The sequence below is a fragment of the Oryzias latipes genome, chromosome 14 (genome assembly GCF_002234675.1).
Source record: "Oryzias latipes chromosome 14, ASM223467v1".
NCBI lineage: Eukaryota > Metazoa > Chordata > Actinopteri > Beloniformes > Adrianichthyidae > Oryzias > Oryzias latipes.
The window spans coordinates 7,294,200-7,320,522 of NC_019872.2; the positions used below are offsets into that span (position 1 = coordinate 7,294,200).

Genomic DNA, 26,323 nt, shown 5'->3' on the forward strand with positions numbered 1-26,323 from the left:
GGCAATGCGTTACGACACAGATCTGTTTGTGTCGCTAAAGCCGTAAACCGTTTTGTCCGACCTGGCAGAGAAGAGAGACATAAGGCCTTAAGGCTTATAAATACATATAGACGATGAAAATAGAGTTGATAAAAGGCGCTTTCGTATTATAGACAGTACTTCAGTCTTCCTCAAGATGATCATTGAAAATGTGGATGCCTTGAAGTCATGGCTGGCAAAACTCCTGGAGCCTATGTGAGTGCTGAAATGAAATGACATTTAGCTTATACGTTAGCCGGGTTAGCTCGGCATCAATGGGTCCGTGGTGGGACTCGGATAGCAAATATATGCACGAGTTAGCAAGCCACCATTGGCACGAGCTGGCCTTTGTATAGTGCTTATTACTGTAGTTCTATGAAAACAGAATTATTATTAGCGTGCCTTCTTTTCACTGCTATTGTAGAGCAGCTCCCCGCGATTTACTACTTGGCGCACAACTTTGTTGCGGCTCACATCAAATTATTGAGCGTTAAATTCAACTTTGAACAAAATTATATTTAAACGTTACTGTTGTTGGCTGGTTTCCGTAGTGACGCATCGTTACTGTGCTTGAACACGTTTAAAAATGTCACTTTTAAAGAACACATTACAAAAGTCAAATTATTACACGATTTTTTTCCTCCCCCAGTCATCATCGGGGTGATTATGAATCGGATTTATAATAAAAATGTGTTAAATGATGGGGGAGAGGGTGTAAAATACACAATGAAACGTATAGTTTTACATGAAACAGAGAATAAACCCGCCTGGAGATTTAAAAACTCTGCGGAATCATTTTCATTTTTCTCGTTTTTCCTATTTTACTGACCAACACAAATGAAATGAAATGAAATCTTGTTAAGATTTAATCTCTGAGTTTAAAATCAAGTCGAGATTAAATTAAGGGATTGAATTAGAGATTAGTAAAATTTTTAGAGGAAAGAAAGTTATTTTTACTTTGTTTTTTTGTTTTTTGCAACCGCTGTCAAAACTGCCCTTTGATGAGCAAAAATAAGTGTGTTTTAGCTTAATGTTATCAGTAACTGCATAAGTTGTTTTGCAATGTATCTTTTCTTGATCAATATAGACTCTAAACTGCCTGGTTTGGGTTGTAAAATGCTTTTTCAGTAACAATTATTAATATGGCATAGGGCTGAACGATATGAAGAAACATTTTAACATGAGCTCCTGATATAAAGAAAATCCCGATCTTAGTGATGAATATTGCGATAACGGTATAACTTGCGATACATGAACAAATAGAAAAACAAACAGAAACATCATTTCACTGCAACTGCTTCATTTAAATAACAGTTAACCCTAGTCTACATAGGAGGCGAAAATCTAATATAAAAGGGCTTCATCCGATTGGTCAAATGCATAAATGGATTTATTTGATTTGTTAAATACTTCAAGCTGCCAGAAGATTGTTTTATCACATTTATGGTAACCATAAATTGCAATTATTATTGCAATTACTGCAATTTTCGCCATCTTTTGCGATATGCATATTGCACAGCTTGATATTGCGATAACCATAAATTTGCGATTTATTGTGCAGGCCCAAAATGGCAGTGTATAATATATTTACCAATATAAATATTTTTAAATAATAAAATTCTGCTTTGTTTTTGTTCCTATGTGGAACCATTGAATTCGTTGTCTATGCAGTGACTGAAAAATAAATGAAGTTATGTAAAGCTCTAAAAAATATTAGAAAGTGGTATTTTTTAAGCATGTAAACTTAGTTTAAATGTTTGCTATGTTGCCTTCTAAATCTCCAAATATCCTTCTTTTGCTTTGATTTTAACCACCACAGCTGTCCTGTCCCAGCAAAAAAAGAAATTAAATTGAAAAGAGAAGGGAAAGAAACTATGACACCTTCCAGTTGTGACATTAACAGCTTCCTCACAAGTCTATGTGACATGATGCATTCTGCAGCTATAAATGAAATGGATAATCTTTTTTTAATATTTCTTTATGGTTTATTTTATGCTCTGCTGTTTTTTGTCACTTTATCTTTGTCTTTATCTGTACTAATTTTTATTTGTCGCACCAAATGTAGCTTTGACAGTGGTGCTACATTTTCATTGTCACGCTGAATATACTGTTTACCTTTTTCAGAATTGTTATTTGTGTCAGTCTCATAAAGAAATCTATTAAAAATGTTCTTCTTTTTACTAGTCTAGAAAGCACACCTTGTTTCTTTACTTCCACTCTTCTTACACATATTTGTCTTTGGTTTTACGAAGTTTTGCTTCCGTCTCTCCATTTTGTCTATTTGTTTATTTATCTTTCCATTAAAAAAAATGTGTTTGAGCTTTTATTTTGTCATTGAAGTTTCCCTGCATAAACTCAGACAGCTGTCGTGTTTCATCATTCCCTGCAGATGTGATGCTGACCCGTCTGCGCTGGCGAATTACGTGGTGGCTCTCGTGAAGAAGGACAAACCCGAGAAGGAGCTGAAAGCCCTTTGTGCTGATCAACTCGATGTCTTTCTACAAAAGGGTACGTCGTTCACAGAAGACGATTATGACGCTTTGATGAATGTTTTAGCAAAGCAGGTTCACTCCGAAAGGCATTGCAGACACACAAGTCTCTCAGACACAGATGTGGAAAACCAGGCTATTCTTTAAGCGTTACAGTGTTAGAGTTGAGTGGTTTAAACTTAGTAAAGTTGTGTTTTATTCATTTTGAACATAGTACGGTAGCTAGCCACTCTCTGCCACAGGAATTGTGTTACTGTGGGGATATTCATGCTCAGCTGGTCTGTTGCCAGACGAAATTTGCATTTTCTCTTGAAATGAGGAGGAGGAGGAGGACTTGAAGTTTTTTATGCAACAAGTCAGAGTAGATGATTGCATTTTTTAAGAGGATTAAGCAAAACGGAAACATTATCTTCATCTCTGCAGTGTAGGGGAAGGTGGTGCAACTTATTGGACCCTAAATGTAGGAATGAAACTGACTTAAACAATGGACAGAGAAGATCTTGAGTTCCCTCAATGTTTCCAGTCAGATGTCTTCTCTAAGTTTGTGGTAGATGATGGTTTTCTTTTTTTCTTCAAATCTGAATTGGCAGCATCACGGTCTGGAAGTGCTGAGTAATAACTTAAGAATATAGTTTTGTCACATAATAAAAAAGGGTTGGACCCTCTTTTCTTGGGGGATATAATCGGCAGGCCACTAGCTCCCCGCTCCGCTCCATTTTGATGCATCCTTGTAGACGACTAGATCCTCATTTTGCAGACACCTGACTCAAAAGTGTACGGCCGGATAGCTCCAATATTTCTCGCCTTTTTCGTTTCACCGCTAATGTTAGGTTGGAAGTGTGAGGGGCTGTAAGCTGGAAGGGAAGCATGTAAACGGAGGGATGATGGGAAATGAGGACAGGCTTGCTGAACACCCACAGTTCTGCCCACAGCTCAGCGGTGAATTTTTGATGAGCTGCAGAAACTGTCCTTGAAAAAGCCAAAGTTTTTTGTTGTTTTTTTTTGCCTAAAAACAGCATAATCGCATATAAAAGACCACTGGGAACACTGTGAAGTTGATGGGAGTGGGACTCTCATTCTTAATTTGTACCAAAATTCCTTTTGTTGACGTGTTTTTTGATGTTGTTGTTGCAGAGACGGTTGGATTTGTTGATAAACTCTTTGAATGCCTGACAACCAAAATCTACCTGGGAAATACGGCACCCAAAGAGGCTCCAAAAGAGGAGGTTCAAGCTCCTGCTGTAAAGACTGAAGGAGAGGAGGGAGCAGTGGTATGTATCCTTATTCAAACTAGGACAAAAGTACATTCAAACGGTCTTTACTGTATAAATCACTACAAGAGGATTTGCTTTTAGCATTTCATTCAAGTATTTTCTGTCTAGTTGATTGTGATTCCTGTTTTCCTTCAGACTGAAGGTCCAGAGGAGGAGAGAGAGAACCGGCGCAGAAGAAGCCCTTTGAGAAACCGCCCAGAATTCAACGATTCCAGGTTCGAAATATCTGACATTCAGTCTGACCTTATCACTACCTGTGTTCACTGTCTTCATTTAGTGAAATGTAATCAAAAAAGTAATCAAATTGATCACATTTTTCAAACTGTTTGAAACACAGGAGCCGTGACGACCGGAGGCGAGATGAGCGCAAACGCCGCGACTTTGAGCGGCAAGGCAAAGGCGGCGACTCCCACCGCGATCGAGAGCGGCACGAGCGGCGCAGGGGCAGCCCCCGTGGGAGGAGCTACAGCCGGAGCAGGAGCGGGAGCCGAGGAAAAAGCAGGGACAGGGAGCACAGAGGAGGCAGAGGTAAGAAGGCAGCTCTCCTCACAGCCAATCAGAACAGGACAGGTCATACACCCAGGTGTACGAGCTGCTGAAGCTCCTCTGTGCTTTAGAGATGCACCAGAGCTGCTGGAGACAACCTGCTGCTTTTTGTTTGAAGGAGATCAGAGGAAACTGTCTTTGTGTCATTTTCTGGTTCAATTGTAGTCAGTATTTATCAGAATTTTTTTTTTAAATAAAGAAACAATGTGGACAGCTTTGCCACCGCATCATTGGGGATTTAACAACCAGGGTTGGAATTGGCCTTACTATCCACAAGGTTAATCTACATCGCATTAGAAGAAGAACAAAAAAATCTGTTACAAACATTTATAAGTTTACCTTCTAAAACTCTGTTTGCTTCTCTTGGACAGACTTCAAGTCAAAGTTCGAGGTGGAACGAAAGGATCAGGACGGCTACAACTCATCGGCCACATCTGGATCCCAGCAGCAGCAGCACGCCTCGCCTCTCTTGCCTCTTCCTACACCTCCACACCCCTTCCCTCCCTCATCCTCAGCTGGAGCCACAGGAGCCGGAGGTGTTTCCGTGGCGACGTCTGCTCACCTCCCTGACAGCACCACAGACAGCTGGTCGGGCTACTACGCCGCTCAGAGGAAGGATGGGGTCAGCAAGGCCTTTGGCAACAAGGGGGCCTCGCTCAAGCAGCGCTGCAGGGATTACGACGGTAGGAGCTCGCCTGCAGTTTGGGGGGGAAATTAAGTTCAAGTTGGTTCAATTCAAAGGGCAGTTGGTGACTTTGTGTTTGATAACGTGATCATGATGAGGCGTTCTCAGCTTTATTTGTTTTGCTCCCACGAGAGTTTACTGCCTTGTTTAGTGTCTTCACTAATGACCACTGTTAAGTAGTCAGTCCCATGTCCCCACTGGAAGGCAGCAAAGCAAGCAGACCTGTACAACAGACACACAAGAGAGTTTACTCCCCCCCCCCCCATCCCTGAAGCCCTCTGCTTCACTGGAGGTTGTGTGTCTTAATGAGGCAGTTGGGTAAATGCAGAACCTGTGAGATTCTTTTTATCGTTCATGCTAAATGTGTCATTCCAGCCCCTTTCTACCTTTTCTTTCCTGTTTTTCTAAATACAAAGAAATGCAAATGTATAAAAAATAACTTTAATCAAAGTGTTTTAGTAACCCAATGTCTTATCTATCCTGTCTTTTTTTCCCAAACAGAAAAAGGATTTTGTGTCCGCGGTGACCTCTGTCTCTTCGACCACGGCAACGACCCCCTTATCGTCGACGATGTCAATTTACCCAATATGATTCCGTTCCCGCCGCCGCCGGTCATGCCTCCCCCTGGACTACCCATGCCGCCAATCCCAGAGCCACCCCCCTCCCTCAGAATGCCATCGATGCCACCCTACGGCCATCCGCCACCCGGCGTCTTCCCAATGGCCAGTGAGTAGAAATGTTACCCTGAATGTTAAAAGGATGCTTTGCACCGACAAAATATTGAAACAATGCAAAATAGTTTCCCACATTCTTGACTCTGTTTACAGTTTGAGCCACTTTGATTATATATGGATGGATCCTTTTTTTTTAGATCTCATTCAAAAACACATTTTTGGTCATCAAAACTGTTGACTACTGCTACTGCTACTAAACTACTGCTACTAAACTACTACTGCTAGGAGTCTTGAATTGTTTAAATGCAGAGCTTTCAATAATATAATCAGACATTTTTACATTTAAGAATCAGTTTTATTTCTTAAAACAGTACAAAATCTTGTTTTAAGAAGACATGGATCAATGAATTTTATGATTTATATTCTGAGGCTTTTTTTTGGTGATACGAGCATTGTTTTTTTAAAATTAACATCCCTTAATTCTGTACGTAGTTTTATGCAAAAGTGAACTTCCAGTTGAACTTTAATAGAGCAAAAATCTTCCCTTAACTTCTTAGAAAACCCAAAGAAATTAAGGATGGACGATATATTGGTGCCAGTATTGGTATTGGCTGATATTTGCATCATTTGAGTTTATCAGTATTATATAAAAAAATCTACCAATATTCTACCGACTGTTTTCAGAAACACTTTATTATTGTAATAAATATTTGTTTCTAAAAGATTGGGAAGCTTATGTTTACAGTCATAGTCAGTAATTAACTGTTTTCAAGTATCTGTTGTTTTTGATAGGGATACATGTTGTTCTTACCCTGGCAATTGGGAGCTTCTGGTTTACAGTCTAAAATGAAATAAATGGTCTGAATGCTTACAGATATATTTATATGAAAGTTTTAAAGTGATACTTGTTCCTATAAGATCCTTTGCTTTATGTTAAAAAGGTCAGGTACAAGATTATTGTCCAGTAAAGAAAAGTTGTGCATTTCTAAAACAGAAACAAAAAGGAAATCTAAACTTTGTGTTACTGTAGTAGACACTTAAGTATCGGCAAATATTGGCTATCAGCCACAGTTGCAGGGGAAATGTCGGTTATGTGTACCATCCCTAAAAAAATAACCATGCAATTGTTGCTAAGTGTTGGTTTTTTAAGAAGATGATTTACAAAATGTTTGTCCTCATATAGTGTTATGTTCTGTATTGGATGAATCCTGTTTACAGTTTAGATGTCCCAGACGCTCTGTGCCATTCTTCTGATTGTACCTGAAGTATTACCTGGAGGTTTTGTCTCCCTCAGGACCCCCACTAATACCGACGAGTGGGATCGACTCCCCCAATCACCAGTCTGCAGTCACGCCTTCTCCTCTCATTAGACCACCTTTGGTTGGGCTTCGACCTACTCTTCCTCCTCATCCTCCTCCTCAGCCTCCCCCTTCATCCTCAACCGTGTCTCTTCGTCCACAATATATTCAGTCTGAATGTAAGCAGAGGGGATGTTTTTTGAGCCGCTTCAGTAGAAGACATTTTTTCTTAAATCTTTGTTGTTTGTGTGTGTGTGTGTGTGTGTGTGTGTGTGTGTGTGTGTGTGTTTGTTAGCTATGTGTGACGTGATGTGGAAGTTTTAGGATGTAGTTACAGTTGTGCACCAGCAGGTGGTGCTATTTGTTAACAGGAGTATTTGTGGAGTTGATGTGAAGTCACCCAATGTTGGAGTCCCTAACATTTATAATCATTTAACCTAATTTTTGGAGAGATGCGTCTTGTATTGACACATTTTTTTTAATTTTATTTTAGACATTTTAATTTGAAAAGTTTCAGTCTAAATATATATATCAAAGATATATTATTATTATTATTATTATTATTATTATTGTAAAATGTATGTGCCGGTGCCTCTATTTGTTTTGCTTATTAGATAATTATGATCCTGAAGGCTACAACCCCGAATCTCCAGGCCTGACTGCTCCCGGTCCCAATTCATATCGGCAGTTTATTCCCCGGGTGCAGAGCCAGCGCTCCAACCTTATTGGTCTGACATCGAGCGAAGGGCAGGTCTCCAGAGGTAACAACTGCAGTCATTTGAGCCTAAAGCTGTTTAGAGAGTCAGGCTTTTCAGTTGGGCTTTTGTCCAGATTCATGAAGGAGTTCACAATTGTCCGTCTTTGTGTTGTGTGGAATGTTTAGCCGCCAACATAGTGATCCAGACGGAGCCGGCAACCGGAGTCGGTGCCCCTGGGGCTAACGCGTCACGTTTCAACACAGAACAGGACAGCAGGAAGAGGTCCATGGGGGCCATCACAGCTGAAGGACCAGTGATGAAAAAACCTTGGATGGAAAAGTAAGGAGTGGGGACCAATAGAAACTACCTATAGGAAAAATGTCAGAAACTGCTACTTCAAATGTCGTCTACAAAGCTGCGTTCGTTGTCAAACCGCATCTGCTCCTAATTCACAACACTTTGAATAAAGAAATACTCTGGCAATTTTAAGCTTTTTTTTCATAAATGTTGTCCTCCATCATGAGAAAAATGCCATAAGAACATGTTTAAAAACACAAATTTCATCAGTGGGTCTTTAAAGGTCACCTAAGCCTGAGGTATTTTCAGGAAACTTCACAGTAAGTCTTCAGAGGAACTCTGGTTTCCGTATGGAACTTGAGCTTCCTTTGACCCTGAATCTCTCCTATTTGAGAGTGTTATCTTATGTGACTTTCCTTGTCCCTCTCATGATCTAAGTACTTTGATAGATTACAAATTGAGATTATTTAAAGCTTCATCACAGTAAGATTTTTTTTCTGTCTTTAAACACAAAATTTAAGGTTTGTACTTTTATGCATTTATCATGACAAGCGGAAGCACTAAGTTCAAAATGCCTAAATTTATTTTTTCTTTTGATGACGATGGATTCATCTTTTATACTTTTTTTTTTTTCTTTTCTTCTGACAGTAAAAGTATTATTGAAAGCATAAAACATCCACATCGTTTGTTGTTTCAGGTCAAACTTCAATAACCGGCACAAGGGGATTTTTCCCAAGAGAAATTACTACATGAATACAAAGCTGGAGGTTCGGCGGATCCCCCCGGAGCTTAACAACATCACCAAGCTCAACGAGCACTTCAGCAAGTTTGGAACCATCGTCAACATCCAGGTAGATCCCGGCCTCATTTACAAAGTGTTTGACGCAGGTCAGGAGGAGGATGTGACCTGTGGTTAGAACGTCACCATAAACTGTGTTTTAAAGAACTGTTCTTTTGCATTGAACAATGCAGCATCTTCACTTAAGGAATATATTTTCCCCCTGCAAATCTTCAATATTGTCATTATTTTTTTTGTTATACAAATCAAGGTTGTGTATGGTGGAGATCCAAGAGCCGCGCTGATCCAGTACACAAAGAACGAAGAAGCCAGGCGGGCCATATCCAGCATCGAGGCGGTCCTGGACAATCGCTTTATTTGTGTGTATTGGCACCGCGAGCCAGACACCAACTCTGCAGGTCTCCAGCAGCAGGAGCAGAGTTTAGGAAACCAGGGGCCTGGGGCCACACCTGGCCAAGGGCTGCAGCACATCAACATGCATAAGGTTAGCATAAACGGCTCAAACACACAGAAAACATGCTTTTTTTTTTTGCACTTTACACAGTTTTATCATTTCATGTCACTGCAGGGTATTAAGCAGCACAATGCAGCTACTTATGTGTTGAACAACATCCCACCCAAGCATCAGCAGAACGCCACAGCTGGACCCACAAACCCATCAAAGACAGACAACCTGACTCCGACCTCTGACACCGCCACCGTATGTTTCAGTTTTAAACCATCAGACGCTCACAGCATAATCAGAATACCTTTATTCAGCTTCAAACCGTTTTTAGATGCCAGCAAACTTTGGTTAACAGTATATTTTAGTGTCAACCAAAGTTTGCTGCCGTCTGCACTCTAGTTTCGGTGAGCTTCATTTTTTATTTTATTTTTCACCTCCTCTGTTTAACCCTTAGGTGGCGCCTGGACACACAAACACCCAGAAGGGGCCCTACACATCCACAGCTCTGAAGCCGTCCTCAAAGAGCCTTGGGCAAACAGGAAAAGCTCTGGAAGCACAGGAAGCTCTCAAGAAGAAGCAGGCATGTTTCTTTACTGATTTCAATGTTTTGGCTGCTTTAGAAAGAGAGAGAATGAAGGTTTTGTTGAAAAAAGAGATAAAAGGATTTTACTTTTTGACTGCAAATTTTGACAGATTTGTCTTTCCTTTTTTTTAGGAAGCTTTAAAACTCCAACAGGACATGAGAAAGAAGAAACAAGAGATGTTAAAGACACAAATTGAGTGTCAGAAAGTAAGGAGGTTTTTCTTCTGGGTCTTCCTGATGTTTGAATTGTTTCCTGCCCATGTCTTACCCCTGACTTCTTGGGGAATTTTTTTATTTTTTGCTTTTGTTTCTATTAGGCACTGATAAACCGGCTGGAGAAGAACCGAAGCATGAAGCCTGAGGAGAGAGCCAACATAATGAAAACCCTGAAGGAGCTAACAGAGAAGATCAGCCAGCTGCAGAATGAAATGAACGCCGCCTCCCAGGTCTCAGGAGTTAAGACCAGCCCCAACCAGCCCAAGACCAAAACAGATGTGAGTTTACAAATGAAAGTTTCTGAGTAAAAATCTATAAGCCCCCCCTGAGATTGTTGGGAAAATTGTTTGTGGGTTAAAGTGGCACGACATTTTCTAAAATGTATTGTGTCCCTAAACCTTTGTGAAAAAACTTAAGTTCTAATATAAATAAATAATTTAATGTAAGCTTTCCCAAATATTATGTTAAGACTTTGTCCTGTTTTTCAGCAGACCCACAAGGAATTGCTGGATGCTGAGCTGGAAATTCACAAAAAGATGAGCTCTGGAGAAGATACCACGGACCTCAAGAGGAAACTGGGGCAACTGCAGGTGGAGGTAAAACCCCCCACATTTTCAGACACACACACCAACCATGCACCCCACCCACCCACCCACTCACTCCGGTTGCCCGTAAATGCCACTTTCACAGCAGCGGCTTTGAGCCAAAATCTGCTGCATTTATGTGTGTGCAAAATTCTTATCAATGACTTATGATCTGAAGAGATGCCCTGCACTGAAACCACGTCTCTAAAAAAGCGCCACAGAGTTATTCTGACAGCATCTTGCAGGTTCAGCACTTTTCTTGAGAGCCAAATTGAAGGAGGTGATACCAAGAAATGGCTGAGGAAGTTTGCAGATCAGATTGTTGTTGCAGTTTGTTTGTTTTTTCTGCTGAGAGGGAAGACGACTAAACAGAGTTAGTGGAAACGATTGCAAATAATATTAATCGAGCGATGAAAAAAAATTTCTAGGGACAAGAAACCCAAAAACAATAAGGTTTGTTGGTTGATTATAGATGTATATTTGCATTATTTGGCGTCATGCATTTCAGTCTAATTGTAAAACGTTTTGCAACCTGTTCCTCTCAAGATTTTAACTGGGAATCTCTTGTTATGCTAAGTATTGGTCATTATCTTGTTGGTATGGTAAATGATTTAGAATCAGAAGTACTTTGTTGATCCCACACGTGGATAATTTGTGCGTTACCATGGCAAGTAAACACAAGAGAAAATAGAATAATATAAAAAACAAAAATGTAGCATAAATTTAAACAAATAGGGTGGTATAATTGAAAGACTATTTACAAATAGGTAACAATGTGCAAAAGTCATCTGTTACACTGTGACTTATTGTACAGTGTTATGGTGTTGGGTAGGAAGGATTTCCGGTACCGGGCAGTTTTGGAGCGGAACTGTCTGGCCTCCTAGAGAAGGAGCTGCGCTGTTTGTCCAGAACAGGCTGGAGAGGATGGTCTGGGTTGTCCATGATGGATAAGAGCTCGTTCAGCGACCTGCTCTCCATCACTGCTTCCAAGGTTTCCAGTTTGCAACTGATGACAGAACCCGCCTTCCTAATAATGTGAGATTTGCAAGGCTTTGGTCTTAGACTTGACGTTTTTACAGTGTAACAGTAACCAGGAACCAGTTCACTGAGTCTGATTTTTAGGTATTTACTGTTTGTTTTAAAACATTAGAGTCACTATACACTCAGTGGAGGTGAGGCTTCTGTCAATCTAAAGGAGAAATCTCTCGTTTTTAACTTTTTTTAGGTTTTAAAAGAGTTTGATAAAACTTCACCACATTAGATATGTCAAAAATGTTAACTCTGACCAGGAAAATGGTAGGTTTGGGAGCCAGTCTTTTTTTTATTATTGTTTTAGTTTAGAACCAATGTGAGTTGCCCTTAGTGGTTTCTAGATACGCCATACCTGACTTTAGTCACTTTTGTTTTAGGGGCACACAAAACAAAGTGTACCACATTCCTGAATGCTTACGGTTTGCTGTGTCTTAATCAAAGTCCAGGTTTAAACCCATTTGACAGGCAGCCGTGGGACTGAAAACGTGCTGTGCATCAGAAGAGGCCGGGGTGTTGGTGGGGGGGGGGGCATGCTTTGTGTACGGTGGTCCCTCGCTATATGGCGGTTCTCCTTCCGCCATCCTTTATTTCTATTTTTTATTGCATTGTTTTTTTCTTAAGCATTGCATTGTGTTCTGCTTTCCACATCTCTGTGCCGTGTCTGCTGCACAGAATGTGTTCACTTGGCCAAATCCACATAAATCTTCAATCACTAGCAGATGTTTGATTTCCTTCTACGAAAGTTTAAACAAGAGAGGAAAGTGTGAAAATATTCATGTATGTCTGAGAAAAGTGCATCAGGTGTGTAGTGAGGAGCTTACAGCCTTAAAACATCCATTGTTGTCTTTTGTGGATTTCACGTATCTCAGGTTATCTTTGGAACGGATCCCTGGGATGAATGAGGGAACAGCGTTATTGATTTTTTTCTTCTAGTATTGGCTCTGTACTGTTAAATTCAGGTTATTAATATTGGCCACAGTTAATTTTAATCGCAAAAATTGTCAAAATAATTTCATATAGTCTCTGTATAATGTTCTATTTGAATAAAACAGTGGGCTGCTTTGCATTTTCTATTGAAAGTTGACACTAAAACACTAGAAAATTAGAATGAAATACATTTTAAGTTGCAAAATGTATTTTCTGTCAAATTATGACACCAAAACCCCATAAAAATTTCAAATGCAATTGATTTTGTTTTTATTTGATTTTATTTTTTTATTTTGCATATCGTATTCTAAATTGCAAATTGCATATTTTTGAGTTATCGAGTCAGAAATGACTATCCCCTTGACTTGTGGGTGAAAAAACATCGACACTCATAGATCGCTTTTCTTAATTGACACGCGGTAAATAAGTATTTTTCTTTGAAAGCATGATGACCACAGTGTTGCGTTTGTGAGGAACGTTATTTAAACTTTTCTCCGCTTTTAGCCCCAGGGTCCTTAATTAGCTTGTTGTTAAAAAATTAAAGGCCCAGCGCTTCTTCCACTTCTCCATCCCCGCTCTCATTCTGCACATTAAACTGCAGCCACTTAGGGAAACCCAGAGGAGCAGCTGCTGAGGAAGCCGAATCAGAGACATCAGTCGTGGCGCTGATGAAACCCCCCCTCTCATTAAAGTTTGAGCCGCCGCCCTGCGTTGGAGAGTCACAGAATGACGATTAAAGAGCGAGGCGACTGAGGGACAAATGGAGGAGAGGGCGGCTGGGAGGGTGTCGAGTCGTTAAGAGGTGCGATGTTGCTTCAAAAATTGAAGGAGTGACAACCAAAGAGACTGGCAGATCAAAAGATGGCAGCTGAACATGTAGAGAAGGTTTCAACTTCTCACATAAGTTTGCAGCTAATAGAAATATTCAAACCAGATCAAAAGTTTTACTGCAACAGGCGTTAACGTCAGTACAGTGAATAGTATGACACTCCAACTCCACATCTGTCCTTTTTGTCTTTCTTTTAGGCGACACGGTTGGGTTTAATTCGGCCCCCAGCAGGTCGAGGCCGGGGCCGTGGAAAAATGCTACAGGGGCCCGGTGCGATACACGGAGGCCGGGGCCGAAGGGACATGGCGGCGCGGGGCGGGTTGGTGAACCGCATGGTGATCGACCACAGACCCAGAGCTTTGGTCATTCTGGGGGTCACACAGGAAGAGAAGGAGGAACTAAGGCTGCATTTTGTGGTGAGGATTCTTGTTTGTTTTTGCTCAAAAGGCCTGTAAACTTTGCTAAAATGTGGTGGTTGTTGTTGTTTTTTTGTTGTGGACTCTTTAACACTGGCGACACCTCAGTAATACAAGCTCTTTGACATACTGGAACGAATCCACTGTTTACACAATCCACAGAGACGAGCGGCTTTTCAAATCGGATATGCAACACATAGCTAGTGTAAAGTGCTTCATAATGGCACAAATCCCCTTTTCTCTGGGACAGAATCAGCAGATCTACATCGATTGGCTAAGCACTTCGCTGCTGTAAAGTGTTTCATAGCAGCGCAAAGCTGCTTTTCTCCGCTTCAGAATCCACTGGAATTCTGTTAATTGCAGAATTACTGTATAGTCAAAAGACTGTAAACGCGGTTAACTTGCAGACATTTTGAGGATGTGCATCTAACTGATGATCTTTGTCCTGTTGTGTCCAGAAATTTGGGGAAGTTGAAGAACTCGGAGATCAAGATGCCAACAGTCTCATCCTGACCTTTAGGACAAGAAGCGAAGCAGAGAACGTAAATGAAAATGGACCATACCACTTCACTCTTCTTCTTTTTAAGCTGGTATTTATTCATGTTTCTTGCTTTCCAGGCGGCCAATCAAGGAGCTAAGTTCAAAGGTCGGATGCTCCAAATATCCTGGTACAAACCTAAGACGCCCTCAGTCACAACAGAGCCAGAGGAGGAAGAAGCTAAGGACGAGGACAGCACGGTAGGAGAGGTCACACAGCTGCTAGACAGCTTCACTCATTTAGCAACACTCGGGGCAGAAGACGGTAAAAGCAGAATATTTAACCAGTGAGAGTTTTAATTGAATTTGTAGGTTTTTTTTTTATTTTACTGGTACTCTTCTTTCTAGCTCTGCTAAATCTTTTAGCGTGACTCCCAGTGGAAAATCAAGCTGAGCCTCTAAGTACTAAGAGCTTCTTAGCCCCACGAGTGAAGCGGTATTGCAGTCAGGTGAAGTCCTTAGACCCGTTTGGAGACTTTAAAGCTACTTTAATATTTTTTCTGAGGTTTTAATGTTAGGATTTCTCTTAGGTGAAGCCGAAAAATGAGTTTTTTGTCGTCTTTTTAGCACTCAGAAATAAATACAAGTGTCATTTGAACAGAAGGACGCCAGCTCATATTTGCCAGGCGAGGACAGAGACGAGGAGGAAGAGGAAGAGGACGACGATGAAGACGACGAGAATGAGAGTCGATCTTGGAGACGATAGAGAGAGAGAAAAAAATCGGATTCACTCCATTGCTCTACTGAGAAGAACGGAAGAGCAAAGGAACTCACATTTTCCTTTTTACAGTAAATTTCCACACAAGTCGAAGGCAGAATGCTTTACTTTATGGTTCATCACAAAAAAAAAAAAAAAAGCTTGGAGGAGGTCAATAACCCTTCATCAACACAAAAAGCATCTCACTTTTGATGAGAAAAATAAATGTTAAGTTGTTCTTATAGATGGAAAAAATCTATGTAAGTTTTAGTGTGCTTACCAGATGAATAATATCAGTAATGCACAACATTTGTGTCTACTGTGAATAGGTATTTTTATACAAATACTGTATTGAAGCTCTTTTCTCACAAGTTTTTGTAAAAAGACTAAAGATCTCCATTCAGGGACAACCATTCCATCATCAGTAAATCATTCTCTTTAGCCTCAAGAGAGATTTATTTTTCCACTGCATCCGTGCTGGATCTATATTGGCAGAGTTCATCACGCTCCTTCTCTTCACATTTAGTTTTCTTTTTTCGGACCCTAAATTGTTGAAAGATACACTTATGTTTCCCTTCTAGCGGCACCACGGCGTGCGTTTACCAAACAGTGTATCGTCAAAGCCAACACTGGCACAGAAGGATGCAGTGCAATAGGTGGACAAGCGATGCTTACGGATCTCCGTTTGCATCTGCTTCAGTCTGGCGTCGCTCTGAATAATCACCCAAACGCGCGCGACAGTGTTCTAGGATTTTGCAACACTTTTGATCTGTGGTGTGGTTCTGCAAGGGGCCCGGCAGGACAAAGATCAGAGCTTCTTAAGAAAAAAAATATTAGCATCCATAGACAGGTGTTTGAATGTAATACTGGACAGTGGATTTTAATATAAACCTTAATATGTATAAACATTTCTTTGCCTTACTCAGTCAGCAGATTGCTGAGTTTTTACAGGATTTTGTGATTTACTTTTGTAAATTTTGTAAATGCTTGAAAGAGAAATTGCTGTTATTCTTTTTCTCCCTTAACGTTGTGTTTCTGTCATTTCTCAGAAATGGTTGTTTCAGGTCGATGAGGTCAAGCATGAATGCTTAACTACTTTATTTTTTTTTATTTTTTGCAAAGTGTAGTATTTATGTTGAACAGTCTTTTTTTTTTTTTAATTCCCCTAACTTTACTTTGATTTGTTTTAAAGACTGCTGCTCCAAGTTGTGGAGAACACTGTTAAAAAAAAACAAAAAACCTGAGATTTAATTAACCATCTTCGTATAACACTGGTGCAGCTTTTTGCCACTTTGAATGTTATTAAACTGTTTAGACACAATCAGTACAATCACATTTCAACTGAAAAGATTGAAAGATCCACTTTTGTCTTGTTTATTTTAAGTCCCAAATTCAATTAGAGCTTTACAAAACCTTGTACAGACTTGCCCCCCTTATCAATAGTTATTTGTTTACTGGTAAATGAAAAGATGCCAATAGATTTTCAGTCAAGTCTGTAGCAGTCTTTCCTTTGTGTTGATGAGCAGACAGGAGTGATGTACACAACCCACAAACCCACATTTCTAATTGGTTTCCTTTTACTTCTGAGCACACCTGTAGATATGAACAATTCCTTTTTCCAAGTTTTTTTAAGGGTTAATCAACTCCTCTAACTCATCTTTAAAATATAGAACTTGGTTTTTAATAAAAGTCATAGGCAGGTTTAAGTGACAAACCTAGGATGTGTTGTTTTTTCTTACAAGTCAGGACTTGGAGCGTCTCATTTCCACCTTTTTGTACTGTCCTCTGTATGCTACTATGACACAATAGTTCCAAATGTATAAAATGTTTATTGGATAATAGTTTTTGGATTTGTTACTGTTTATATTTGCAGGATGTGGATGTATTTTCTTGATGTTATTTTGTTTGTAAAAATGGATTTCTAATTTACTAGCATGTTTGCTTTTGCCAATAAAGACAGAGGAATGGGGTGCTTGTAAGATGAAAAAAAAAATTCTAATTGGATCATGGAAAGAGAAGAAAAGAGCTAAATTTGAAAGAAAAAAGGTAAAAAGATTACAGATGAGAGAAAAAAAAAATGCAAGCAAAAGCATTCCACAAACCATTGTATAAAATGATGTGTGGTCTCCTTTATTTTTCATGTTTTTATGCTTCATTTTCCATCAGCAGCTTATTTTAAAAGTCACCGTAGGGCAATTCCTGAAAGACGGTGACCATTCAACAACTATTTGGATTTTTTTTTCTTTACAGAAAAGGTTACATTTATTGCTTTTGTAGCAGATTTTTTATTATTTAATTTATTTTACATGCAAAGCCACAATAAAAGAAATAACAGAGCTTTATCAAATAATGACAATTATTTCCAGTAACATAGAAGTTTAAGCAGGTGTTGAAGTCCACACCTTATGCTTTTCAGACAAAATACACTCCTCAAAATTCAATTACATAAAAAAAGTTTGTATAAATAATTTCTTTCCTTAAAAATCACATTTTATTCCAAACATACTGTATAATAGCAAAAGACAAAGTTATGTATGGATTTCAACTTTCACATTTGCGAGCTTACATACCAACAGAGATATTGTAATCCATTTAATCCAGCCAGTGTTTTAGTAAAAGTAGGAAAAGGGAAAAGAGTATTTCACAAATGTCTCAATATAAAACAAAAATAATTTATTTTCTTTACACCTGTACTTGTTCTTGTCAATTCTAATAGTCTTTATAAAACATTTACACAAAATGTACAATGTTTTCCTGTGGGAAACCTGCTACTTAACAACCATAAAGTTTTGAGGAAAAAATATAAATGAAGAAAGAAATGAAGTAAACTTCATATATACCGGTATCAATGTGGCATTTACTTCAGGCTAAATATATAAAATTGTCCAGAAGTCGTAAGGAGACATTTTGTGAGTACAGTTTCAAATGTTGCTATTTTCCACTTTTAGTAATAGTGGGAAAGCACAAAAAGTGGAAACACTTTGTAAATATGTCAAATTCCCATTTAGATCCAGGGCAACCACACATCCATCCTTCAAACAGCTTTAGAGGAGCAGCTGAGATCCTCACTTTCTCAAGGGCATCCAATTTGTGTATTTTACTGGTGGGATATTGTTATACTTCAATGTACATATTTTACATCATGGTATCTGTATTCATTTTCTTTTTGTTTATTTTCTGTTTTCTTAATACTATGACCAAAAATACCATTGAAGTTTGATTTTCCCATCTTTTTTAGGCAGAAAAACTAAAATATTAATCTAACTAATTCTTCTTGGGTGCAAAAATGATCTTCATTACATGATGGAGGTGTTCCTACACAAAATATACTTTTTATGTGCAAAACCAAAGTTAGGACAAGCATAGATATATATGATGGTTTTAAGACAGATTGTAAAAACATAATCCAAAAACAGATCCCTTAGAAATAAGTCAAGAATTATTCTTCCAATAGATTTTCTTTACATAACCAAAAAAAAAAACATATCATGGGGTTCTTATTTTAACTCTTGTGCTATCTTAGATGACCCCACCGTTACATTGACGTGTTATTCCTACCATGACAAAGGTGGGTAACCCTTGTGCTATCCTAGGCACTTTAACATTGGGAGTTGAGTCATCTAGACCCACTAGACAGTGCGCTGAACCGTTTTTCTTCTATGATTTGTGATCTTCACTGGTGTCCATGGATTACATGAAATCTTTCCACCTTTATCCACCTTTGTCATGGTAGGGAGAACACGTCAATGGAAGGGTGGGGTCATCTAAGATAGCACAAGGGTTAAAATAAGAACGAATGGCGAAGCCATTCTAAAGAAGAGTAGTCAGAGGAATATAAAAAGCAAAGTTCCTTCAGTAAAATCAGTTTTCATTTACTGCATACAAAACCATGACACATGTCTCTGAAATATGCTTTGCTAAAATATTTTATGGGTAAAATAAAAAAATAAATCAGACATCTGCTTAGTGTGTTTGCAGCTGGATGCTATGATATCTTCCAGTCTGTGTTTGCTGAAGCTCTGTACATCACTGTGGTTTGAAAAGGACTACCTATGGACTAACAAACCAATTCAGAGGTTGGACAAGTCACTGAACAATAAATTTATGGAGGTGTTCTAGCCTGTAGGACATCTTGGATGATCCATCTCACATATTACATCAAACCTCAGAGAGGCAGGGAAGCTCGTTTTGAAACATTTTTCCAGCTCAGCTGCCACAGTGAAGATAACAGAACTTTTTACACATTTTATTGACTGCAGAAGTTGATAAGCCTCTGTTGTCAAAGATCATCAATAAAAACCCGTGTACAAATTTACACATAAAGTTATGATATATTGTTTATGTCTACTAACTAGTAGAATATTCAAAGTAAGTTCAAAAGTATATATATATATATATATATATATATATATATATATATATATATATATATATATATATATATATATATATATATATATATATATATGTATATATATGTATATATATATATGTATAATGCAATTACAATTACCTCGCTTATATACATGTGCCTGAGTCATGTCAGAAACATTGGGATGACTGCTTTTTCATTGCCGGCCCTCAGTTATGCAGTCGTATTCCTCCAAAACTGCGCATTACTTTTCCTTTACTTCATATATAGTTCTTTGCTAAGAGTCCGTCTTACCTTTTGTGTATGATGGTTAAAAACCCTTTGGATTTTAAAAACTGAGTCTGCATTGTCCTTTAAAAATTCATGTGTGAATGCTGACAGAATACAAAGATGCCAATAGGCTTTATTTAAAATTAAGAATTTTAAAAGTCTAAAATGACTCATACTACAAGTTTTGATATAAATATTTGTAAACTAAAGAATGCTAAATCTGGTTGTTATGATAAGGGCTAACCTATATCGTTCAAAATGTCCTTAATGAAAAATTATCAATATTTTTGTAAATGGAATCCTGTTGGAATCAACATCCATAGAGAATATTTTAAAGTAAAAGTGACAGATCTAAGTGTCATGCCTTTGAAGTATAAAAAAACTCTTTATTCTGTGAGAAACTTTTAATTTCTAGACAACAGAAGGGTTTTCTATAACTTTTTCTTGATTGAGACCAACAGAATAGGTCTGATGCTTTTGCTTTTCATTTTATCTCAAAATAAAACAGCTTTATATTTTAAATAAAACTGTAAAAGTGACTCAAACTAAAAGGTTCAAGCCCCCACTGTATGAAGAGCTGACCAATATAGGATAGTAAAAGCTTTAAAGCAGAAAATCTTGTCTCAAAAAACACAGATGAATATGAGACCACAGATTTTCTTTAATAAAAATGAAACAGTTTGAAGGTAAACACAGCTATTTTGAAACATTACCTATAACCTTTTTTTTAACTGAAGTCATCTTTAGTCAGATTTGTTTTTGTTGTTCTGTTAGAGAATTGCAGGTTTTTCTTTTTTTTCTTTTTCCTCTGTAGAAAGTGAAATTTCGGTAAGACTGTTAAAACTGACTGTTAAAATACAAGCTGGGGTATCTGATAACAGCACTTAAGACGTCCCACACACTAAAAACTCCATAGATATAAATGACCAAGGTTGGGTTGATTTTAACCCAACTTTGAGTTTAAAAGGGGACTAATTTTCTTCTGGGTTAATTTAGTAAAGAAAAAGAAAAACTCGGGGGGGAAAAAAACATAAAGGGAGTAAAATCAAATCAACATAACCCAAAAAAGTTGTCTTGCTCCAAAAAAGTAACCCAAAAGATATTTGAACATGACTGAACCAAGAAGGAAATAATCAAAGTATCTCTAAAGAAGAATCCAAAGTTTTTTTTAATGTTTTCTCTTAATATACGTTTTTATGGTTGTATTTATTATTATTATTTAAAACAATTTAGGCATTGATAATTCTGGAGATTCACCAGAAAAGCCCAGAATCAGGAAAGATTCCTGCACTATGTGTCTGCATGCAACCAACCAGAGGATGCATCACTCAGAGTTTGGCTGCAACAGGTTTGCCTGTTGAGAAAAGGTCTTGGCTGTTTTAATTTGTGTAATGAACAGAAGCATGCCTCTGCGGTAATGGATGCCCACCGTGCTGATGAATTATTCACAGCCTGGGGAACCAGAGAGGTGGACGGCGGGATCGGATGGACCCGCTGTGTCATCAGCCCGCTTTGGTCCGCACGGCTCCTCTTTCGGGTCCCGTCCACCCAAGGTTCTTGAGACTGTCGACCAGGCAGCCACGTGAGAAGTCTACTGAAGAGAGCAGAGAGCAGGGGCCTTCAGATGGAGGGAACGCGCGCGGGCCCAGTCTGAGCTGCGCTGTCCATGGTGCTGAACCCACTCTGTAGATGCAGGCGGGAATTTCTGCTTCATGTGACAAACAATTGTCCAAAAACTTCATTTCTGTGTTAAAAAGTTTCTAAATATGAAAGTAGCACCACATTTAAAAGCTATGACGTTTTAACGTCTAAAGGGGGTCAGAACCAATTAAAGGAATGACGTTTAATAGATTTATATTTGACTGAATTTGTGATATTGATTTTAGCAAAGATTTTTTTACACGCTTGCGCACACAGGCCACACATTCTTAACCTGTAAGTTGAGCAGAGGTGCAGTTAGGAGGGGAGGAGGAAGAAGAGGACTGAAAGAAGAGGAGGAGTAGGGGGGGAGCAGAGGGAAGCCGGGAGGCGCATCCGACGTGACGAGTTCAGTCTGGTGGTGAGGAGCAGCAGGAACCCTGTCTGTCCGCCTCCCTCGGCTTTCATGTCAGGGGCCACATTGCTTGCGGGGAGGATGATGATGACCATGAACAGCAAGCAGCATTTCTCCATGCACCCGGCCCTGCACGAGCCCAAGTATCCCGGCCTGCACTCAGGCACGGAGGGCATGCGCAGAGTCTGTCTGCCCGCCCCACAGGTACGTTTCAGGTCAGGGGAGAAGGGCTGGGAAGCGCAGGTGAAGGGGGGGAAATATGTAACTGTGGAAAATGTCTGTAAAGTTGATGTGACAGGACTTTGTTCTACCCCACTGTCTCCCCCTCCCGCTCCTCTCTGCCACCCCACCCCCCTTCCACATGTCTGTTCAAGCAATGCTCTAGCTTTCATATTAATTTTTATGACCTGTGCTTTGAGGAGGGTTCTCGCCTCTCCTCGGCGCTGCTTGCTTTTGGAAAATGTTTTTTAGATCCTGAGAGCTGCCTGACAGAATTCCCCACTGACTCCAGTATGCGCACTCTTGCTTGCAGCTCCAGGGCAATATATTCGGAGGCTTTGATGAGAGCCTGCTGGCGCGGGCAGAGGCTCTGGCGGCTGCTGACAGCATTGTCTCTCACGGCAAGAGCCACCCGTTCAAACCAGACGTGACTTACCATACCATGAGCAGTGCCCCCTGCACCTCAGCCTCCTCTTCTTCCTCCACCACCGTGCCCATCTCCCACGTCCCCTCCACCCTCGGCTCTCACCACCACCACCTCGGACAAACCCTGGAGGCCGGAGACCTCCTGGACCACCTCTCCACCAGCCTAGCTGTGACAGGGATGGGTGCTCCAGAGCCTCCAGGGATGACCAGCTCGGCGCACCACCACCAGCACCCGCACCACCACCTACAGACCATGGGGCAACTGCACCAGGCGATGGCCAGCATGGGCCATCCTCATTCCCTGTCGGTGCACGGCGGCATGGCGTGCGCCAACGACGTGGAGTCGGATCCGAGGGAACTGGAAGCCTTTGCCGAGCGCTTCAAGCAGAGGAGGATCAAACTTGGCGTGACCCAGGCGGATGTCGGCTCTGCGCTGGCAAACCTTAAAATCCCCGGAGTGGGGTCCTTGAGCCAGAGCACCATCTGCAGGTTTGAGTCGCTCACCTTGTCCCACAACAACATGATCGCGCTCAAGCCCGTTCTTCAGGCGTGGCTGGAAGAAGCCGAGGCTGCATACCGAGAGAAAAGCAACAAGCCGGACCTTTTCAACGGAAACGAGAGGAAAAGAAAGCGCACATCCATCGCCGCGCCGGAGAAGCGCTCTTTAGAGGCATACTTTGCCATCCAGCCCCGGCCTTCCTCGGAAAAAATTGCAGCTATAGCCGAGAAGCTGGACCTGAAAAAGAACGTGGTTCGAGTGTGGTTTTGCAACCAGAGGCAAAAACAGAAACGGATGAAGTACTCCGCCGTGCACTGAGTTTGACACATCATGAATAAAATAGCCTGCTACATTTTTGATCGAGTGATTAATAATAGCCTGAGTAGCCTAACAGGGATTTATCAACAAATCTTGGCGTGTCATCTGGGATCGTTTCCAAACAGACTTCCTCTCGTTTTCCATGTGGTGTTACGCACTTCATTGTTGCACATTTTACATTTGTTGATCTGGGAATTTACAAGTGTTACTAATTCGTGGGAAGGTTGTCGATGGATGGCTCTATTGCACACATTTTCATAAAATTCACCAGGACAGTTTGTCACATTCAGGGATCTTTTTTTTTTATTATTTGTTGTTTAGAAATCACATCTATTGGCTGCTTCAATGCGCAAAGCATAAGATGTTTTTTTTTTCTTTTATTTAACGGAAGACCTTTTTTCTTTTTCTTTTTTTGTTGTTGTAAAAACTGGTGGAGATCAGACCACGTGCCCCACCTCCTATATGCACAAATATACACTATTATTCCACTCTCTATGTCAAACTTCTGAGCTTTAGGAATGAAAATGTTTTTAAAGAGTTCACTTCTTTCTATCACTGCTTTTGCAAACCAATCCGTTCTCTTTGTTAACCGTGTGTTCGTGATTTCTGCACACAGAAGTGATTATTTAAACAGTATACCTCTCATCACACTATTTGACACTGTTTATCTTGAATTGTTAAGAAATATGAAACGGCACCGTCTTTATGGGACACGTCCATTTGGCTGTGGCTGATGCAATATTTTAAAATTTTGATGTCATGATTTAAAGAACTGCTGGTAATCTGTGGGTCTAATTATTTATTATATATAGCGCAGCTATATATGGTAAATAAGCTCAGATCACCACATTGAAAGTGTTTTTCTTCACTTCTGAATTCACTTGGAATAACGTGTGATTAAAAAGAAATAAATTATTGATTATTTTCTAAAAAAAAATAAACTAAAAAAAATCTCCATTTATTTATTGTGTTTTATAAGAATGTGTTGGTTTAATTGTTTTAGGTGAGGCGCGTGCGGGGCCCAAGTACCTGCTGAGCAACTGTCTAAACTGCTTATCGCGGTGTTTTGGGACACAGCAAACACGCTGTTTTTATGAGCTGTATTATTAATAGATCTCAGGATCTCCATCGTGATTAAAAATGCATTTTTTGGTGTATGATACAGTCAAAGAAGGAAAAGGTAGATGGTACTATTTCTCACTCCGCAGAGGAGCGTCCTTCACGCGCCACGCGGATGGCCTCCATCTGTGTAATTAGTAGACCTGCGGCTTCAATTATGGATGCCTTCGTGTTATCTGGTTGTCGTGCATGAGGCTTGAAATTATTAAGTACGTACGATGTATTATTGATTATAAATTGGTATAAAACCACGTGAAGCGGAGGAGCTGGGAGCAGAAGTCTGACGGGACAGACAGCGAAGTGACTCGGATGGACACGTTCAACAGGAAGTAGCTACCTTTTATCAATTCGTCAATTTACTTTTTTTTTGTTTTGTTTTGGAAAATTTTGTGTGTACCTTTTTTTGTAAATAACTGGTATGAAATTTTTATACGAATTATTTTAATTAATTGTTATAATTACAATTTTTTATCAGCCTATTCATGCATTCGGACAAATGCTTGGAAAAAGCTTTATTTTTTCTTCACGTCTCTCTTTTTCAGAGTTAACCGACGTCAACCGACGCTCGAAATATCTAGATATATTAAATGTGAAAATTTAAAATGATGAATACGAGCGTAAGGAAAAAAACAACAGTCTGATAAAAGTCTAATATTTCTTGTTTTTTGGCTAGTGAAAATGTGCTGGTAATATGACGGGAATCCTCTTCGTCATCTCGGTGGGCGCTCGTGTATTCCCGTGAGACTTCGGCTCCCGATAGTTGCAGGGCATCAATACTTTTTATGCGACGGGGAAACGTTTGTGACTCCTAATGAATATTCTCTTTGATGATAAGAGGCGCTTAACTCCCGTCAATAATTCATAATGTTAGCTAAATAATTCTTTTTTAGTGGCGAGACACCGGAGCGGTGGTGGTTTCTCCATTCTGCCACATTTGAGATCAACTGAGTCGATATGCCCCTGTTTCTTTCTCAGTAGTTTCTAAATGCTAGGTTATGGCGCTGTGAATAATTAATTTTTGTAATACCAGGGCAGCTATCATAACGTCCTGGCTCCACGGTAAGTTGAGCTGAAGGCCCGTGAACCTTAGCGGCGCGTGACGACTGAGGGTGCCTGAATTATTCAGCAGCAGCTGAAAGGTATATTGCTGTTTCTAGTGCAGTAATCGAGGTGTGTTCAGGGGCCAGGCTGGCCTTTTTTTCACATCAGCAAACTCATTTTGAGTCCAACTTTCGTATGTCTAAAGATAATTTGTGATAGAATGAAATACAACAGTTTAAAAAAAGTCAAGAAAAGCAAAGCAGGGGGAGAGGAATGAGAAAGTCAATGTTTTGTTGATGTTTCTTCATGCAGGAAGACCATTTTTGACAGAATGAGGATAGAAGTGCCGTTTAATTACCGAAAAATGCTTGCACTTTTTTTTTTTTTTTTTTTACTGGCCTGCACACATCAGATTTAACACATACACACAGGGGCGGATGTCATCCACTGAGCAGAAGGGGGGAATGTGAGGTGAGGGAAAGAGTGGGAGCCAAGACACCCCAACTCAATAATTCATTCAACGCCAGTAGCAACAAATGGAAATGTGACCAAAGTGAAAGAAGACAGCTACCTCTCTATTAGTCACCTTCGGTTATCATCAGAAGCCAAACCAGCACAGGAGCAGCCCGGATCCTGCTGGATTCTGCACACATACCTGTGTTCAGAATGCGCACACACACACACACACACACACACACACACACACACACACACACACACACACACACAAGAAGATTGGGTTTCCCAGTAGAAACCTGAGGCCGACGGGATGAAGTTCTTGTTTGTCCCCAGCTTTTGTTCACTCAGTGCAAACAACAACTTTTTTTCCAGACTTTTGACCGACAGTCGTTCTGCACTTTTACAAATCAAGACACTAAAACTCTACAAAAAGTACACAAAGCAGTACAAAATACGAGCAGAATGACTTTTCACAACAACAAACCGTAAACCCCACAAACTTT

General features: G+C 39.9%; 2 protein-coding genes across 5 annotated transcripts; both read left to right on the plus strand.

The window, feature by feature from the left end:
- The first annotated feature begins 26 nt into the window (after positions 1-26).
- Positions 27-17,158, plus strand: rbm27 (RNA binding motif protein 27). Of its 4 annotated transcripts, none has more exons than XM_023962137.1 (21): positions 27-234; positions 2,408-2,526; positions 3,642-3,778; positions 3,917-3,996; positions 4,119-4,309; positions 4,699-5,010; positions 5,514-5,738; positions 6,981-7,163; positions 7,599-7,745; positions 7,868-8,021; positions 8,677-8,830; positions 9,029-9,262; positions 9,347-9,478; positions 9,678-9,803; positions 9,939-10,013; positions 10,124-10,300; positions 10,511-10,618; positions 13,592-13,810; positions 14,269-14,352; positions 14,429-14,548; positions 14,952-17,158. In XM_023962137.1, the coding sequence occupies exons 1-21, from the start codon at positions 176-178 to the stop codon at positions 15,051-15,053; spliced, it is 3,138 nt and encodes a 1,045-aa protein (XP_023817905.1). In that variant the 5' UTR covers positions 27-175; the 3' UTR covers positions 15,054-17,158. The 4 variants fall into 4 exon arrangements, with proteins under 4 accessions (XP_023817905.1, XP_023817906.1, XP_023817902.1 ...); XM_023962138.1 differs by having other exon boundaries at positions 7,617-7,745; positions 14,949-17,158; XM_023962134.1 differs by having other exon boundaries at positions 28-234; positions 14,949-17,158.
- Positions 17,159-19,562: 2,404 nt separating this feature from the next.
- On the plus strand, positions 19,563-24,130 carry pou4f3 (POU class 4 homeobox 3). Its single transcript, XM_004076131.4, has 2 exons — positions 19,563-21,943; positions 22,272-24,130. Exons 1-2 carry the CDS (start codon positions 21,791-21,793, stop codon positions 23,199-23,201), a joined length of 1,083 nt encoding a protein of 360 aa, XP_004076179.2. The 5' UTR covers positions 19,563-21,790; the 3' UTR covers positions 23,202-24,130.
- Positions 24,131-26,323: the final 2,193 nt, after the last annotated feature.